General features: G+C 40.2%; 1 protein-coding gene across 1 annotated transcript in view; it reads left to right on the top strand.

Moving 5' to 3' along the window:
- LOC144797946 (vomeronasal type-2 receptor 26-like) overlaps window positions 1–19528 on the top strand; it is a 203058-nt gene that overhangs the window by 126358 nt on the left and 57172 nt on the right. Inside the window, exon 5 of the mRNA XM_078668749.1 lies at window positions 1451–1574. Within this exon, the coding sequence (XP_078524875.1) occupies window positions 1451–1574 (124 nt within the window). The remainder of the gene's footprint in view (window positions 1–1450; window positions 1575–19528) is intronic.

The following is a 19528-nucleotide window of genomic DNA, read 5'->3' as shown; positions in this document are numbered from 1 at the left end:
CTGGTTAAAGGTTTATTTTGCCAGGTCTAAATTGCAGTTTAAAACTTGACTACAGGCTGCAATTACTTTCCGGAGACATGTTTAAAGTGTTACTTTGGTGGATGGCACAATGGGTGCTGCAGGCACATTAATAGCATTTAATGTACATGTCCTGGGTACATGTAGTACTATATTCTAGGGACTTATAAGTATAATAAATGTGTTAATCAGGTGTGGGCCAATTTTACCAAGTCTTCCAATGTCCAAATCAGGCCCAGAATTTTTAAATATTGATTGCATTGAATGCCCTTTTTAACCAGTGTCATATAGATCCTCTTGAACACTCCTCTACAGCATTCAAATCTAGACATCAGCATTATTATCAGAACACAAGGGATGAAAATGGACATGGCCCAAAACAACACGTGAAACAATAAATTCACTATAGGAGCCTAAATATTATATAACCCTAGCTTCAGAGTACAAGAAGATGCCATTGCAATGGTCCCCCTGCAGAAACAATAATAAAGTGTCCTGCCTCAATTCTTCCCAAAAGAATGTCACCATAGTGATGGGAATTACATCATAAACAGACCTACACTTGCTTTTTTAGGATGACCACTTACTATGTAAATGAGTTCCATTCAAATTCTTGGCATGTACATTTTATTTTGTGTCGAGATCCTGGAAATCTGACATTGATCAACCTTCTTGGACATACCTTGGATGAACTTTCAAGAGAGCATCTGCGCGAGCCAGGTCAAATGCAATGCTGTGACTGCTGTTATTGATGTAAGATCGGCATCAACAATTAAATATTTGCTTTAGCCACCTTGGTTAAAATGGGATTGCCAGTACAGATTTAGCATTTACTTTGGGATTTGATCATGGCAGGCAGGGACAAAAGGTCTATTTGCTATGCCACGGAGACCTGAGTCGACATCTTGGATTATAGAGTAACAAGGAGCTCAAAACACACATTATCTCTTCTGCCACAGGGCAAAAGAAGGACCCCATTGCCTGAGTCTAGCTCACTCTCTGAACTCTTGTTGTGCTCTCACACAAAATATAATCAGTCAAGAAACGGAGGAGCAGTCAGAATAGTATAGTATCTGCAATTTTTGTTTAAAAAAACCCTAACAGTTTTGAGGGATTGTTTCTTATACCTGTCTTCCTACTACTTGTGGCTTGGGTATCAGAAGAAAAGGATGTTGACGGTGGAAAAGTGTTAGCGTAAGACATTTCATAACAACTGTGAACAATTCTTACAGTGCTGCTTAATGTCTTAAAGTGGTGGTGGTGGAGAACAAGCACAAAAATACATAACATTGGTGATGGGCATATGTTCTTAAACAGTGCTCTTGATAACTCTTAATGTGCTTTAGGTTTACATACCCGTTCCCACACAAATCACTACGCACAAAGAAACCTAAAATACATATTTAAGCACTTTCTCTCATTCTTTCACCAGGTTCCAAGGTCTGTGTGCAGTGACAGTTGTCCTTCTGGCTTTTGGAAGGCTGCTCAAAAAGGACAGCCCTCCTGTTGCTTCAACTGCAATCCATGTTCAGAAGGAGAGATTTCAAATGAAACAGGTGAGTGTTTGCATAGCCTCTGGAACAGTTGTGCTGGAATGATCTTCTTAGTATTTTCTATGGCCACTACCATCAACTTTTTAAAGTCTTAGGGGTGCAGAAATTTTGAACTGATTCTTAAAGAGCAAGTGTACTGAATCAGCATACATTAGAAGTGAAGTGGAGGTACACTGAATGGTCTACTAGTATATTTTTACCTATAGTTTCACAAATGTCTGACTAGATGTGGCGTGATTGTGGTATGTCATTTATAGATGCCTCATGCTCCATCAAAAAGTCTCATCCTGTAACACAAAATCAGCAGAAACTATCAATGGACAACCAACTCGAGTTTTACTGGGTATCAGTGAGACCGCAATCGCCTTCATAACAATGGATGTCTCCTATGAGACAAACAAAACGTAGAGTCGTCTAACATGTATGGGCATTGTACTGTGAGCAGGTTTTATCAGAACCTCCATCGGTGATTGTGGGATAAAGCCACAGCTGTGCAGACCTCACTGTGCCGACGGCACCACGTCAACACCAGGAAAACCGCTACCCTAGCCCTAATCAAAAGCCGACCTGACCACGGCAATGAGCTTTACACAGGAATCAGCACCAAACTCCTGAAGAGACCCCAGATGATGCAGAACTCAGCTGTTAGACTCATCCTGAACCCCCAAATGGTCCCACCCCCCCACCTCAGGAACCTCCACTGACTCCCCATCCAGAAAAAAAGCCAATTAATGATACTAATACACGCCTGCAAGTTCCTCCACAACCAAGGACCAGCATGCATCAACCACCGCCTGACCAAACATCAACCCTTCAGACACCTGCGCTCCACCTGCCTCACCCTTAGTCACATTTCCTGCATCCGTCAAAGCCACAGCAGAGGACGGACCTTCTCCTATCTCACCACCAAAGCCTGGAACAACTATCCCTTCCACCTCTATGCAGCTACCTCTCTAACGGAATTCAGAAAGGGACTCAAGACCTGGCTCTTTGACTGATCCTTGCAAAATACACTATTGATGGACGGACTTCTGGACAATGCAAACATTCACCCCCAGTCACAAGGATCTGGGTTAAAATTATTTTGCTCACCACACCACCCCAGTTTGGACACATCCATATGCAAATCAGTCTTGAATGTTTGCATTGTCTAGCAGTCTGCCCATCAATTGTGTCTTTTGCATATGTTGCCCTAAGTGTGAAGGGTCTGCCCAGACGTGGGTCGGATGCTCACTACACCACTTCGGGCTAGACTGTTCCCATTGGGCGCAGGGTCAAGGATGAGTTGCATATGGCTGGGTTCAAACTGGAATGGCATGGGGAGCAAAAAACGATGGATTTAGGCCCAGATCTCTATACTGGGGTGAATGTATGACATTGTTCTGCATTCTGTCCATCAATAGTTCTTTTTGTCTTTGACTGAACCCAGCAGGATCCAAGCATCTGAACACCCTTGCATGTGATTAGTTGCACTCTACGAATTCAGACTGATTGATTTATTGATTGACAATATCTCAAAGAGTCGAGAAAGACAAATACCGTAGTTGAAATAATATTTAAAAATAACATAACATATTAACAAGTCAAGGTGACAACCTCTTGATGCATATGGAAATCGAGCTGCTTGAGGTAATGTGTGGCTTCCAAAGACCAATTTCTACATTGGACAGTAGAACTAATATTATATCTTATCATTCTGGTAAGTACATATGAGTTTAGAAGAATGTCAATTAAATAGAGAATGTTAGTTTTCTTGCTCAGTCTCAAATATATTCTGGTTATATTCTGGAAATACTGCTGCCATACACTGTCAACTTTTGAGTGAGATTGTGTTTGCAGGAATGCCTTGCTTGCAGTAGGAGGTTTTGGCCCTCTGTTGGATCCTCTTAGATTTTATCAAAATGCTGCACAAAAACATATTTAGTGTTGCTGTTAAATCACTGTGGTGTTCAATTCCATATTGGACTGTATCCTGGTTCATTAGGAACATTTCTTAAGTAACCCACATAGGTTTTTTTTTAAATAAATCTTTTGCAGGAGAGGCCTCATGATCTTGCCCCTTGGGTCAGAATCCCCATTCTTAGTGACTGACTTGTATTTGTTCCAACTAATTCTACTGGGTACCAATTGTATAATTCCCGAACAAACTATAGTGCATTCGGTCTGCCTACCCACTTCCTTGCTGGAAGTTTGTGGCATGAAGGTGTTCTGCACACTTTCGGATTCACAAACAGCAGAATATCTTAGTGGGTTCTTGTAGCCCCTTATTAAATGCACTCACTTTATTTTTTAATCAAAGACCCACAGATAAATGTGGCTATCACCACCACTGGTAAAGTTGGAAGAATAGCAGGACTGTGACAAGGAAAAGTAGGATTTATTTTAAGGGAAATTATGAGTAAGTAGAAAGGGTATTACCACTTTGATCCCCGTCTGTCCTCATCATTGAAAATATAGCAAGCAGAGGAACATTGATCGTAAGTGAGAAAAGAAAGATCCCTTTGGGCATAATTCTTAACAGGGAAACCTGTGTACAAGTAACATTCACCCAATACACTCTAACTATCATTCATCACTATCCACACCTTTTAAGATTGAACCATATGTAATAGGGAAAACACATAACATAACATTTTATGTTGGAAAATATATCACAAAAATGTATTGTTACACAATTATTCAATAAAAACCCGGGAATAGCCCATCAATCAACACATTTGATATCACAAAAATTCATAAAAGGCACAATACAATTAAAAAATGTATCACAATATGCATGAAAATATAAAAAGAGTGAAGAAAGGGCTAGGCTAGAGAACTTAGCCTTAGCAATTTACACATCCGTTATCCTTTCATGTTATGGGCATGGAGATAAGCATTCTATAATTTGCTTTTTTTGCACCAATACCCAATGAGCGAATTGTGTGTCAAGAAATGGCGCTGACGCGTTTCGATGGAGAAAGCCTTTTAAATCCATCTTTATCAAGACTTGGGTATAAGCACTCTGTATCTTGTTAAACAATTTTTCATGCAGACACCTGTTTAACTAGGGGGGACTCCCTTAGTTGTGGTCTTTCACACATTCTATCATAGGAAATATCAATAAAACTCCCTCTTTTCATAAGAACTTTCTGTTTGACATAACAGGGATCGCAGCTGGTATGAAGAATGATTGTGTCTAAAATACGGACCTTCTCTGTATTAATCCTTAAGCAAAGAATCGAAAGCGTAGTAGAATAACCACTTGGTTTTTAAGTTCAACCTCAAGCGGACATTGCTCGTAATGGGCGGTGTTGTAACTATCGGTCCCTTTAATAATTAGGGATCCTTGCTAGTATGAAGGTCGGCGATGCGGTCTCTGCCCCGGGTCAGCTAGTGTGTCGTAAGGCCATAACACTGGCAACCAGCAACAAGAGCAAACTAGACAGAGAAAGGAAACCCAAGAAAAAGTGCCTTTACTTCAAAGACCAGAACTTCAGGGGGTTACCCCACTAACAGGAAAGTACCTAAACAACAAAGGACACGCCGGTGTGCGTAACGCAGCCCTTTATAAATGTCCCTAATAATAAATAATAATAATAAAGGTGGGACAAGCCTTTAGGATGATGGATGAACTACAAAGAACACAGCCCATCTAATAATGCAAAATGCACAAGAAAGGGAATAGGGGGAAACAATCCATAGACACTACTTTCCCTTTTGCAGGGAGAGGATGAGGAAACTATACCTACCCGACTAGACAAATTGATATTGTAGATTGAAGGATGTGTCTAAAATACCCAAAACTGAAAACAAGTAGGCCTAAAGTGCCACATAGGAGTAAAGTTGAGTACATGTTTTCACTATGAAGGACAGTCAGATAGCAACATATGGAGGCAACATTAAGGTTTTAGGATTCAGTGCCTGTCAATGCAAGGTCTTCATAAATAACCAACTGGTAGGGAAGAGGAAGAAAGTGTCCACTTATTTCCCCAGGGCAAGTATTTATTTATCAAAGAGAAAGGACACTTGTAACAATTCAAAACCATTGGTTTGAAGACACCCTCAAAAAACTCAATGTTGTTTGGAACAGCGGTATATATTGTTCATCCGCCCCACATTGATGTTATGGCATTTATCATTGGATGCTGCAATACATGCTCAATGCCAGCCTCATCCAGAGGCACCTCTGGTTTCGAATGCAGTGTCCAGAGAATGAGGGATGCCCCCCAAAAAAGAATAAATAACAGAAGTATTAGAAATGTTAAGAAATAGAACATCACCAAATTGCTTTAATAGAAAGTGAGGTTCTATTGAAGTAAAAAATTAGGGTACTTAGAAGGATCGAGTTACTAGATCCAATAGTATTTCAAAAAAAGGTTGTCGACATGCTTCAGCTCCCTTTGGCCATGCTGGGTCTATGGAGATTTCGTCAGGACTCACAAACATATAATTGTACTCACACAACTTGTGTAGTATGATTCTAAGTATCTTCTTTTGACACTTATTATTGCAAAACTTGTTCTCTGTGATCTGTGAATACAAAAGCAGAGACATGCAGCCATACACAGTTTTTGGTATCTTGCTACGTTTCTAAGGGGGATTGGGGGTGAGGGTTTTCTTTATCTGAATTAGATGTGTATATTTCTTTATCACTGAGAAATTCTGATGAGAATAGAACTATTTTTGGTAGAGGACCACGGTGTCATTTCGAGCTATATGATAAATCTGGTTAAGTCGTTCTTCTGCCTAACTCAATTCCAGAGTTTAGTTTACATTTTTATATATAGTGGGTGTCCAGTTATAAATATCAACATGTTTTAGGTAAGTTGCGTTGGGGAGGGTATACACGCAAGTCTCGCATTGCTATAAACACAAAAACGTGACCAGTCACCATTATGCTAACTTGGTATGTAATGTATCAAAATTCGATAGTCAAATGGTGCAAAGCATGGAATATCAATGTAATCTTGCTGCGCTGTCGTATATTCAGTCACTCCAACTCGAGGGAACATAGATTATAAAGCAAAATAATACCCACAAAAATTTCTTAAGGGAATTTCATTCCATTATGATAAATGTAGACTGCAATGTTTGTATCGAGTACGTTTGCAGAATAATTTTTCTCTATAAACCTTACCTTTACACGAAGAAAAGGTTGCTTCATCAGGGGATATCGCTATAAAGCGCAAAGCTGGGGAAAAGGGATGCATTGTATTAAAATCGTCCCTCTTACATCTTACCGCTAGAAGGAAAAAGACGTGCTTCCGCTATTAACCGCGTGGTTTCGAGTATTTTGACTTGTGCTGACTCTGCCCCTCGACATCAGGAGGGCGGGTTCAGCACGTATTTAAGGGATCATGACGGCGGTGACTTTTTTTATTAAAACAACAACTTTATGCTTAATATGTTTAAACTACGAGTGTAGTATATAAAACGGACAGCTAATCGATTGACATTCCTTTTTTTCATCATTCGTGTATGAAAGGCATTTTCTCGAATGGTCATGATGAAATGAATAAATTAAAAATCAATTTATACGGATTAAGACACTATGTGTGATGTCATGGTCGTGTGGTGATTTACATATCTTCGTCTTTCAGTATACTTTCATTGAGTGTTTTAATAATCCTATGTAGATGTATATTGTGGTATTTTACATTTGTTCACCAAATGAAAAGTTCAGTTGATTCTTATATGTTGTTATTTTGCGAAGTGCTGCCATGGAATATTATCATTAAGGCCCAGCACATGAGTTTGGAGGTGATTTACCCACCTCTGTTCCTTTTCATAGAGTAGTTTTTCTGCATTCTGTGACTTATCTGGCAGCATTTCTAACACAGTCCAGTGTAGATCATCACAGGATTGGTTCATTTCAACAAAATGTGAGCAGAGTTTAGTAGTGTTCTTTTTTAGTCTGATATTGCTTTTGTGTTCCCCTATTCTTGTTTTAACCTTTCTACAGGTCATCCCAATGTACTTTTTTTGGCAGGGACAGCTAGCCATGTACACGACGTGGGTGGAGTTGCAGTTCGTGTGCTGTCTTTGGGTCCACAATAAAGTCTCTGTTAACTGTAATGACTTTGATATTGTAGTTGATTTGCATGCTACACATGTCCCACAGGGAAAGTGTCCTGTGATTGGTGTCATCGAAGTATCTCTTATTTGGTCAGGTGGTTTGCTTTTTGTGGGACGGGTATGTACCAATGTGTCCTTTAGGTTCTTCGTTCTTCTGTTGGCAAATCTAGGTTTTGGCCAGTCAAATCTTCCTGTATTTAGTATGTGCCAATTTTTCTTTACCAGTTTTTGAACTTCATAGGATGATGGACAGAATGTCGTTACACAAGTGGCTAGATCTGGCACTTGTTCTTTTTGATGGATTTGTAAGAGGCATTCTCTTGGTTGGTTATTTGCTCTCTTTCTACATTTAGATATAGTTCTGGAAGTATAGTCTCTCGCCTTTAGTTTTTCACTAAGTTCTTGAGCCTGGTTCTTATAATCACTGTACTACAGTTCCTTTTAAGTCGTAGAAATTGACTGTATGGGAGATTATCTTGCACATCACCACCCATTTTACCATTCAAATTCCACTAAGAAACAGTTCCTTACATACAAATCCTTCACAGACATCCACTACATCAATATCTCTTCTCACTACTCCACAAAACCAAAACATAACACACACTTGCAAAATCTCACACACACACACACACACACACAATTTCATATTATATTCTGTCACAAAATAGAAACATATATCAACTCCCACCCTCATGACTACACAAAAACACATCCTAAACCATCTTTACTCTCAAATTATCATCACCGACACCTACCACAAATACCCCAACACAACAACTATCATTCACTCTTCCTCTCATCCATTGCACAATATTGAGCCTTAAGACATGACCCACATGTTCCAAAACCACACATACACCACCACACATACACCTTCCACCCTAAACATATACAAACAAAATAAACAACATGCCACTCTTCCCAACTTTGTATTTCCTTGACTATTAGACAACAAGTCTTCTCTACAAAAACAGTACAGCTCACCAACTCACTCTCAAACACCATCACCATATCTACACACAAAGACCTATGAAAAAGCCTTCTAAGCCTGCTGGACAAAGGTAACAATATAGAGAAACATTATTGCTATCCTCTTACAGTTAATGTAAGCACTAATAACATATCTGCTAGAATTTAAAAGAACACTGCTCACTCTTCTGGAAAATAAAGTCACATCACCACAAAAACGCATTCTCTAGACTACCTACTAATAAATGCTTGATCGCTCTCAAGCAAGCAGTACATCTATGACATACTCACTGACACAACTTGACTTACATTTCATAACTGAATCATGGTTTGGAGATGACATGGCTCCAGTTTTGCATGAAGCCGCTCCACCAGACTATCAAACTGTTACGCAAAATCAAATAGGCAAAAGAGGAGGTGGTCTAGCTTTTACATTCAAGGAAACAATACTTCTCAACAAAGCTGACATTTCCATATAAGGTTGTGATGCCCTCATCACCAGATTCAACCCTACACCAACTTTCTCCTGTAACCGCCTCCTTGTTTACAGGCCACCACCTAGCAATGCAACATTCCCAGACACATTTCTGGACCGTTTAAAACGTTATAGCACTTAACGTCAACCTATGCATTCCTAGTGTCTTAAACATATGGTTTCATATATCCAATATCCCCAATCTAAAAACTTTCATCACTGGCCTAGATACAATAAACCTACACTAGATCGTCCACAAAGTCACACACATCACTGGACATCCAGGATGATATTTTTGTAAATCCAGAACTAGTCAAACTATCATTTGGTAGTTTCCCAACACAAAACACCACAAATCAACATACGTAACTCCACCTTACATGCATCGACCATGGAACAAACTCAATTTTGAATACTTGGAAACACAACTAGCATCCAACACAGATCTAGACACAATAAATTCCATTCAAAAACTTTGAGTGGCTTCAGGAAGCTTTTGATATCCTAATACCACTAAGAACAACAACACAGGGCACAAGAAAACAAGCACCTTGGAGGAACGCAGTACTAAAAAAGACAAAGCAAAAACTGCAAAGCTGCAATGCACCTGGCTCAAAACAAATAACAATGAAGTCAAACTTCACCTACAAAACTTAATAGGATATACAAGTCAGCAATCAAAGCTAAATTAAGTACTATTCAGACAGAATTCAAAATACTAAATGTTCAAAAAAATAATTTTATAAAATTCGCAGTAATTTGTAAAGCTAACTGCACAGAACCAATTAAACCCATTGCTTAATCATTTATTGGCAAATCATAATGCAACCAAAGCAGACATGTTGTACTCCTATTTAAAACAAAGGAAAACCAGCTTCAATCCATTTCCAACAATCGCCTTCAAGAGTATGCCAATCCAGCCTCTGCATTCCTTCAAAGAACTATCACAAACTTAATTTATGGATCTTGTCAAAGCAATCAGGCTAGCTGCCTGCCCTTCTGATCCTTGTACAACACAAATCTTCAAGAACATTCTTATAACTACCTCTGCTGCCATACCTGTAAGAAGAATCATAAATAATTATTTTTTCATACGGTTCTCTCTAAAAGGTAGGAATGCATATTAGGATGGCAGAACTTCAGGACGTGGGGACTGAGTCCATATACACCATTAGAAACTGTCAGCCCAATTCCTAGCTAGCTCACAGTGCCTCACCTGAACACTCAACCTCCCAGGGTAACAGATGATTTCAGCAATCTCGAGCATGACACTCTGACTCCCAAGGAAGTCATGGGAACACATGTCCACCTTTCTTTATTGTATTCATGCATTTCCAGGGTAAACACAAGAAATATATGAATAAAGGTTTTCAAGCATTTATTGAAACAATCATATTCTTGCATAGAGAGTATTAGCTTCAATGATTAGCCAAATGACCAAAAGCATTGTAACCAGCAGTACAAACATGGTGAATAAAATGAATTATCCAACCTTGGCAATCCTATCTCTTTATCTTCCTACCTGTCACTACCCACACTCTGACAGCATTGTGGGTGTACCCTCTGCCCGATCTAGGAGGATAGCCAGAGGCCAACATACCTGGAGACCCAAGCCAGGGAGCCAGTATAGAGTGGAGTTGGCAATCCTTCTCTGCAAGATGAAAGATCAGGGTCAGCAGAGCTGCATTGAAACTGTATTCATCCCAGGGTGGTTGCACCTGAAGTGCTACTCTGGCCCCTGCAGTGCACCATTTATATAATAAACCACACTGTGTTAGAGGCACAGCTCAGATGCAGAGATATGTCTAGGTTTCAGGAGAACAGACAACACAAGCATCGGAATATCTTGTTCTATGTTCCAAGCCTAGAACAGAGTGTACAGATTACAAATCAAGAAATGGTAACTAAAAACAGCAGCATGTACATCGTATTCTTGAAATAATATTGCATAAGCATAAAGTGTGTAAAATAGAATTGGAAAAAGCAATGTGAGCCTAAAACATAGACAATATACAATGTAAGACTAAGCTAAGATGTAGGAATAAAATAGGCCCAAGCAGGCCTGATGACCCTTTATCTACATGAATCTTTTCATAGAACTTAAAAATGGCATAAAACATGCACCCATTATTAAAGAAAACAAACCTGGACCCACATGACTCCGACAACTACAGACCAATTACTAATGGACCTTTCCTGTGCAAACAGATACAGCAGCATTCACCCAGATGGTACAATTCGCTGAAGATAACTCCATGCTTTATGACTTAGAAACAGTAGTCCATCCAGGAAGAGGGACTGAATCTGCCCTCATTGCCATCTGTGATGGCCTTAAAAACACAGACCGGAACGGGTGGCTGCACTACTTCTGTCGGACCTCTCAACTCCCTTCAACACTGTAATCCAAAGACTCTATGAAGCCAGCTTAGAGGGAACTGTTCACGACAAGATCACATCCGACAATTAAAACAGAACAAATGTCACCCAACTCCCCCTTTCTCATTCAAACCTTACATCACAAAAGCTGGTGTCCCTCAAGGCTCTATCATCTCACCTATGCTTTCCAAAATGTACGTGAAGTTATTAACAGCAATGACAATGACTTTAGCTCATATGCTATAAGTATGCAGAAGACACACAAATGCTTCTTAAACTGGAAAGCCCCATAGATATTGGAAACTCAAAAATCGTCAGTTGCCATAGAGCTGTTGATCAGTGGATGACCTAGAGCCATCTCAAATTGCATGCACCCAAAACTGAAATGCTCCCACAGTGGCGATTGTAACAACAATTACCTACTCTGAGCCTGGCCTGATGATCTGGGACCACCTCCTTAAGTATCTAAGGAAGTAAGAAATCTTGGAATTACCATGGGCTCTAAGTAATAAATGAATGCAGAAGTGGACAAATTAGCAAGATCAAGCATCATTATATGAAAACGCTACTATGCATATTTCCCCACCTAGGAATTCGACACAAGGGCCAGGCTACTATCTCTCATGTACTCTTTAAAATAGATTCCGCGAATGGCCTTTAACATTGATTGTCTTTACCAACTATGAAAAATGTACAATTAATTCAGAATTCTACTGCCAGACTACATGAAAAGCCACACGCCCACATCTCCCCTGCCTTGAGGGCCCTACATTAGTTACTGGTTGCCAGAAGATCCACCTTCAAGCTGCTTTGTAACACCTACAAAGCCACACTTGGCACAAGACCACTTTTCATCAAGAATAAAATACCCAACTTCTTTCAACAAAGGAACTGCCACTCCAGATTGGAACCTTGCTTCAGAACACGTTCATACAATAAAAAAACATGGGTAGTAAATCTTTCTCTGTTCAAGCAGCCAAATAGCTGCTGAAATTCACTGTTTTAGTATGGGTGAAATGTGAGCCTAACCATACCGTCCCTATAACCTTTGTTTTTTTCAGTGAATAGATATACAGTTATCTCTTATGCTTAACAATATATAGGTCACTGCATCGTTTTCATAGAAGCAATTTGATTAGATGTGCATGGGTCTCTGTTTTATTTTCTCAATCACAATATGTAAATATGTACATAACAATTGCATCTACAAGTGCTTCGCTATTTATATATTGATGAAAATTTAAAAATAAAATAAACAAAAAAGTTTTGATAAAAATGTACAAATAAATTTAATTTACGTACAGCAACACTGCAAGTCTGACTTTCTAACTATCTATCACACATGTATATATGGGACTTTATAGAATACAAATGTATGTCTCAATATATTATTTTCCTTATACATGTCTACCCTTTCTTTGTAGATGTGTATCTATATATCACTTTACACCTGCATTCAAAGAAAAAAATAATCAACTCTTTCCAATGCACTACTCTAATGTCTCATCCTCTTAATATATCCTTTACTTCCACTCTCACTCATCCCAATCCTTATTCAATTACTTTGATCTCCCAAATTATCCTTTCTAGACTCTACCTTCTTCTATCCCTCTTTGGCTCACACAAACCTCATTTCACTACTATGATCCCCACTTAACACTTTATAGTTTCTTCCTTCATATGTATCCCTCCTTTGACTCATCCCAAACCTCATTTTACTACTTTGATCTCCCTATTCCCTTTCCCTCCTCTGTCCCTCCTTTGACTCATCCCAAACCTCACCCTATTACTATGATCATCTCAATAACACTTTCTAGACTTTTCCCTCCTCTTTCCCTCCATTATCCTATTCAATCAAACTAACAAATTCACATGTCCACCGCACAAAATAATGATTTCTGTGTCCCTTTACTAATCCACCACTAATCCTTTTGGGGTTCCAGAGTAGTGTGCTACTCGTGAAAACGCAATTCAATGCCTCATCAGGGGTAGTAAGCACTATAAAAATACAAGTACAATAAGACTGTTTACTAAAGCAATATAAATCCACCAAGGTCACTAGGTTAAAAGAAATACAATGGTGCACATTTAGAGGATAACACTATATCAGTAGGTGAAATCAAACAGACTAAATTTCATTACTACCTAATTCAGTATTACTTTGCTAAAAGATATGCATGAAATGCTGTTATCAAAGCTTTTAAACAGGTATACCTCTGTATATACTACCTGGTGATAATAGCAATGTATGCCAAATCCCTTAGAGTGAGATGTGCAAAGAGAGATTTCACAAAACATGGAAGCAGTTTGCACATAGTCTTTTTGCAAATCTTATGGTATTTTGTGAACCTTTGTACTAATATGTTTGGTTCACAAAATACAGACATTGCGGTGGGGTGCAATTTGCCCTACCTTATGATTATTACTGAGGTTGGTTGCAAATTGTAACCTACTACACTTCGCTGTCATGGCAGTGAAGGTGGCCTGTTGGGCTCAGCAGACCATCATGTCTGTTATTGCTTTTTAATAAAGCATTATTTTTTCTTAAATACAGTCTGTTTTTCTTAAAGCAAAAACAGGATGTGTTTAAAAAGAAAGAAATGTTTTTAAAACTATCTTTTTCTTTATTTGATTAGAAGAAACAGTTAGAACCAAATAATTTACAAATCTCCCATCAACCTCTCAGTGTAAACTCAAAGGAGGAATTTTCCCTCTGACAATGATTGGCCTCCCCACTCACACCCATGTGAGTCATTGTTACCAGCCATCACATGCCCATCTCAATCAATACGATCGGTCTCTGTGTGTGCCTCAGTGCTCCAACCAGGAATCCAGGAGCAGGGGGCCACGGCCATCCCAACACTCCTGCCAGACTCTTCCAGTCACTGGCCAGACCTTCAGCCTCTCCTGAGGCCTCTTCTCATGCTTGTTGAGGTAGATAAAGGTGCACACATGCGCAAATTTCTCAAGGCCTACATGGAAACTGTGTCATCTCCCAGTTGGCCCATAGTTGCTCAATGCAAAATATAACATCATGAATCCGGTGTGCCAGCATGAGTAGTGACCCTTGGCCCCATCTTATTGCCACACTGTGTCTTGCCAGCACCAGAAGCAGTGCAGTTAGTTTTCAGTCAGGTGTCAGTATGTTCGTCATGTAGCGTAGTAAGGCTATCAGTGACAGACACATTGAGTGTGTCCACCATGTCAGTCATCTCTCTTCCCATCTTCTCCCAGTATGCCCTGATCCCCGGGCAATCCCATGCTACAAGCCAGAAATCTGCCTTTTGTGCCCCACATCTCTTGCACCATGAAGAGTCTCTCCGTACCAGTCTGTATAGCTTGGCAGGTGTGTGCTATATTCTGTGAAGGTAGTTGTAATGTATCAGGCTAAGCCTGTATTGGGGGACATAGTCTTTGTTTGTGCACAGCAGTATGTGCATTGTGTGTCCGTTAGATCCATATGGAGATCTGTCTCCCATTGCCCTCTTGCAGCTGCCGGAGTGATATGGAGGGCTGTTTGGGTTGCTGTATGTATGCTAGAGACAAGGTGCCTAGGGTGTGGAGAAGTGCAGACATGCTCAAGTAGTGCAGATGTGGGTGGCTGTTGCAGAAAGGGTGGGCCCCAATTTCTTGCAGGCCCTGTAATGGCCTCCAGGAGGAATAAAACTGCCCTCTTGATAAAGGTCAGCTAGACAGTGGAGGCCCATAGTTCATGGTCAAACTGCCATGGCATGCTTGCATGTCAGTGGCAGCAAGGTGTTATATGCTGGGGGCAAACACAAGGTGCAGCCCTACCTTGGTTAGCAGACACCACCAGGCCCATATTGCTTCTCCGACTGGATTAATGTCCTTTCATTGGGTGCCTAACCTCTGCACAGACATATGTTTGGAGTTTTAAGGAGCAGCTATGTCACGCTCAACAGCTACATGTGGCTGGTATGGAGTTGTGAAAGACCCGTAATGCATACTGCGCCTGTGCACTGAAATTGTAGAGTTCTATATTTGGTTCGTGCAGCGCGGGCTCTCGTACAGGAGTGTCAAAGTCTCCCACTTGAGCCGGACCTGTCTTCTGAGCCCATGCCTGCCTCGTCAAAAGTGACTGCCTCTGCTGAAAGAAGGATATGTTTAGCTGTATTAGTATATTGTTGAACACATAAAGAAATGTTGGTAGTATCACCATCTTGGCGAGAGACAGCCCTCCGGCCAGAGACAGGGGAATTCGGATCCATCTGGCTACTTAGTCTGTTTTGGTCAGCGCCTTACTGTAATTCATGATAACAATTTCTTGCGTGTCCCTGCTAATTTGGATCCCCTGACATCTAAAGGTCTCTGTCTTCCAGATTAGTGGGTAATCCAGTACGCATGCTTTTGTGCAGTCTGTAAGAGGCATTAAAAGGCCCATTTTATCTTTATCACCAAAAGGAAAGCAAAGCAAATTAATTCACAAATTAGGAGTACCATATTAGTTGCTCAGTCTTTGACACAGAGTGTGACATAGTCAGTGCAGAGTGATGTCAAAACCCTTCTACCTGTGAATGCCAGTCTCTTCTCCATATGGTGCTGGCACAACCTAGAAGCCAGAGTCTCCATTGCCAATGCAAACAGGGTGGTAGAACAGCGGGCAACCTTGCTGCATCCCCCTAGCCAACTGTGTCGGGGCAGACGCAACTCTGTCCTGCCTCAGCCTGGCTATTGGGCTAATATATAGCAGATGTATCCAGCTCGTGAAATGCTTGTTGATGCCCGGCTGTTTCAACACATAGAAAATATAGTCTAACTAGTCAAATGCTTTGGTTGCATCTAAAAAACACGCTGTTGCTGCAGTATTGGGGTCTATATTATGTAGTATCATGAACAGAGTGCACAAACTGGGTAGTGTGGATCTACTAGGTATAAGGTCAACCTTGTCAGGGCGGGCCAGCTTTGGCATGAAAGGTAGTAATCTGACTGCCAGTATTTTGTTGTTTATGTTAGTAAGCAAGAGTGGCCTGTATGGGTCTGGGTTAGTGCTTAGTTTTCCCGGTTTGGGGGGTATATTCATCAATGCACCAAAAAAGAGTTTCCTCAGGAAATAGCTAGCCTCTTCGAGCATATTATTTCAGGTTCCAATTACACAGTTTTGGGCAATTTTAATTACCACCTAGATGAGACTACGAACCCTGAGACAGCAGTATTACTGCAAACTTTCTCATCACCAGGACTTGATCAAATAGTACGAGAACGAACACAGCAGGCGGGTCATACCTTGGATTGGATTTTTTTCTATTACCCCCCATATAAGCAATGTAAACACATCCCAAGTTGTATGGTCTGATCATAGAGCAGGTTTCTTTGAACTATCTCTATTACAAATGAACACTAATGTAAATAAAATGCCATCTTCCTTTCTGTCAAGAGTTTGGCGAAATGTGAACCCCGAACACTGAAATGAAGTATTGGAGAATACATCTACAGTCTTTGCAAAAGATGCTGAGGTAGCAGCTACACAGTATACCAGTTGATTGGAGAATGCATCAAATCATGTAGCCCCTGTGAACACAGTTAAAACAAAGCTACAAAGTCCCTCAGAACAATTGTTTTCAATGGAACTTAGGAAATGTAATCAAGAATGCAGAAAATAATTTTTTTTAAATGGAGAACGAACTATAAAGAGAAAGGAAAAGACAACAAATAAAGAATCTATAGCTGACTATAAAGATCTTATTTTGAAAGCCAATGCTTCTTATTTCACTAAGAAGATTGAGAAGCGAAAGTCTCCACTAAGTATCTCTTCAGGACAATATACGGAATTAACCAGCTATGGCAACATAAAATCTTTGGCTGCCAACCAATCTTTTTGTGATGATTTGTCAAAGCACTTCTCAGAAAAGGTGGAAACACACTATAATAAATTCTCCAAATCTAAAAAGATGTCTATTATATCACCTGACAATAACAGCAGCAGCCGTTAGAGGCAACTAAAATCCTCACAGAATTTACTGCTCCATCAAATGAGCATATGATAAACGTACTGAAAATTGCTTCATCAAGTTCCCCATAGGACCCCTTTCTATCCAACATACTTAAGATAGTAGCAGAAGTCTCTGTGCCCAAACTAACGCTTATCTTTCAATCCATGTGTAGGACAGGCATTTTCCCAAATATTTGGAAAAAAGCAGTACTGATCCCCTTACTAAAAAAAACCTAATTGGACCAAAATAGCTGAAACGTTTTTGAAGGCCAGTTGATGACTTTCATTGAATCAAATACATTTTTGGATACAACCCAATTTGGCTTTCGGTAATGACATAGCACTGAGACAGCGTTGGTCAAGGCAACTAAAGAGATCAGGAAGATTTTAGATCAAGGAAAAGGTTCAGCCCTCATTCTACTTGATCTCTTGGCTGCCTTTGATACAATCAGTCATGAATTATTGTTAGCAGGGCTAGCAACTTGCTTGGTCACTAATCTAGAATGGGACCTGCTAAAATCTTACCTAACGGATCGGGAGCAGATAGAAAAACTGGAGAATGTTGTCTCTCATCCTGTCTCCCTTCCATGTGGAGTCCTGCAGGGCTACCCTTTTTTAATATCGATGTTTGCCCACTAGGAAATATGATAAGAAGTTTGGTGTTCTCTCTTACATCCTATGCCGACGATACTCAAATTGGCTTTTCTATAGGAAAGAAAGATATAGGCATAGAGTCCAGATTTCATCATTGCAAGCTGACTATCCATAACTGGTTGGACAGTAACTGTCTTAAATTAAACACAGGAAAGACAGAAGTCTTACTTTTTGTACCACATCTGTCTTTTTGAGGTCCAACAGTCTGGCCAGCTTTATGGCCCCCATCCCCTCCTCTGTGGGTGGTCATAGATAACAGCCTCAATTTCACTGATCAGGTAAATAAACCCACTTCTTCTACTTTTTACATTCTCAGAACAATTACAAAGGTTTTGCCTTTTATACCACATAAACTACAACAGACATTAGTTACATCGCTAATTCTGTCCAAGGTTGATTATTGCAATAGCCTGCTTCTGACTACTCATAAGACGTCTGTTAAAAATTCCCAAAATTTGCTTGATTTCTCAAGAATTAAAAAATGTGCACTGGCTCCCTGTTAAGCAAAGAATAACTTTTAACGTACTATGTCTAGTTTATAAAGCATTCCACAATCTTGGCCCCGAATCCCTAAACCAGAGTTTTAAACCATATCTCCCTGCCAGAAATCTTCAATCAGGATCTGCTAACTTATTAATACTACCAAGGTACAAACAAGTACGAGGTGGGAGGAAGAGCATAGAGCTGGAAGCATCTAAAGCATGGAACACACGGCCTCTCTCTATAAAAGCAGCAACCAGTCTCCTAGCATTCAGGAAAGCGTTAAAGACCTGGCTGTTAAGATCCCGATAATAGGACCTGTAACATACCTAGCCTGAATCTGAAGAGCACTTAGACGCCTCCGGGCAGTAATGCACTATAGAAATACAGTTCACATAATTTAACAATGCTTTTCAGAGGGATAGAGATAATATGCCATTCTTGTATGCCTCTGTGTATACCACCAGCAGCCGGGGCACCCGATCTGTGCATATTCTTGGTAAAATTGGGAAGGTAGTCCATCTGGACCTGGCGTTTTGTCATTTGGGAGGTGTCAGATTGTCCTGAATATCCCTTTGACCATTATGGGTTGAACCAAATATTGTCTGTGCACTGCATCCAGCAACACCAGTGCTATTGTGTCAAAGTAGCCTGCAAACTCTTGAGGAGATTGGGAACCATTGGAGCTACACAACTCCTGAACGTATGTACTGAACTCTGTTAGGATTTCAGAGGAGATTACATTTTTGATACTTGTTGTTATCTCGGTGATGACTGATCTGGGGAGGGTGTTTCATATAAGATTTACTCGAGTTTTGCCAGGTCTATCACCCTCCACATATGTACGGGCTCTGAATTTCTTATTGAGATGGTTGAGCGCTCTCTGCACTTCCTCTTGGATTACATTAAGTATAGCACGTGCCACAGCGAGCGTCTCCGGGGTACCCTTCCTAGCTAGTTACTCCTCCAGATCTTTCAAATTGTCTGCAAGTC

Source organism: Lissotriton helveticus, chromosome 12 (assembly GCF_964261635.1).
Source record: "Lissotriton helveticus chromosome 12, aLisHel1.1, whole genome shotgun sequence".
In the NCBI taxonomy this organism is placed as follows: Eukaryota; Metazoa; Chordata; class Amphibia; order Caudata; family Salamandridae; genus Lissotriton; species Lissotriton helveticus.
Note: the sequence above shows the minus strand (reverse complement) of the source record. Positions and strands in the feature narration are given on the sequence as shown.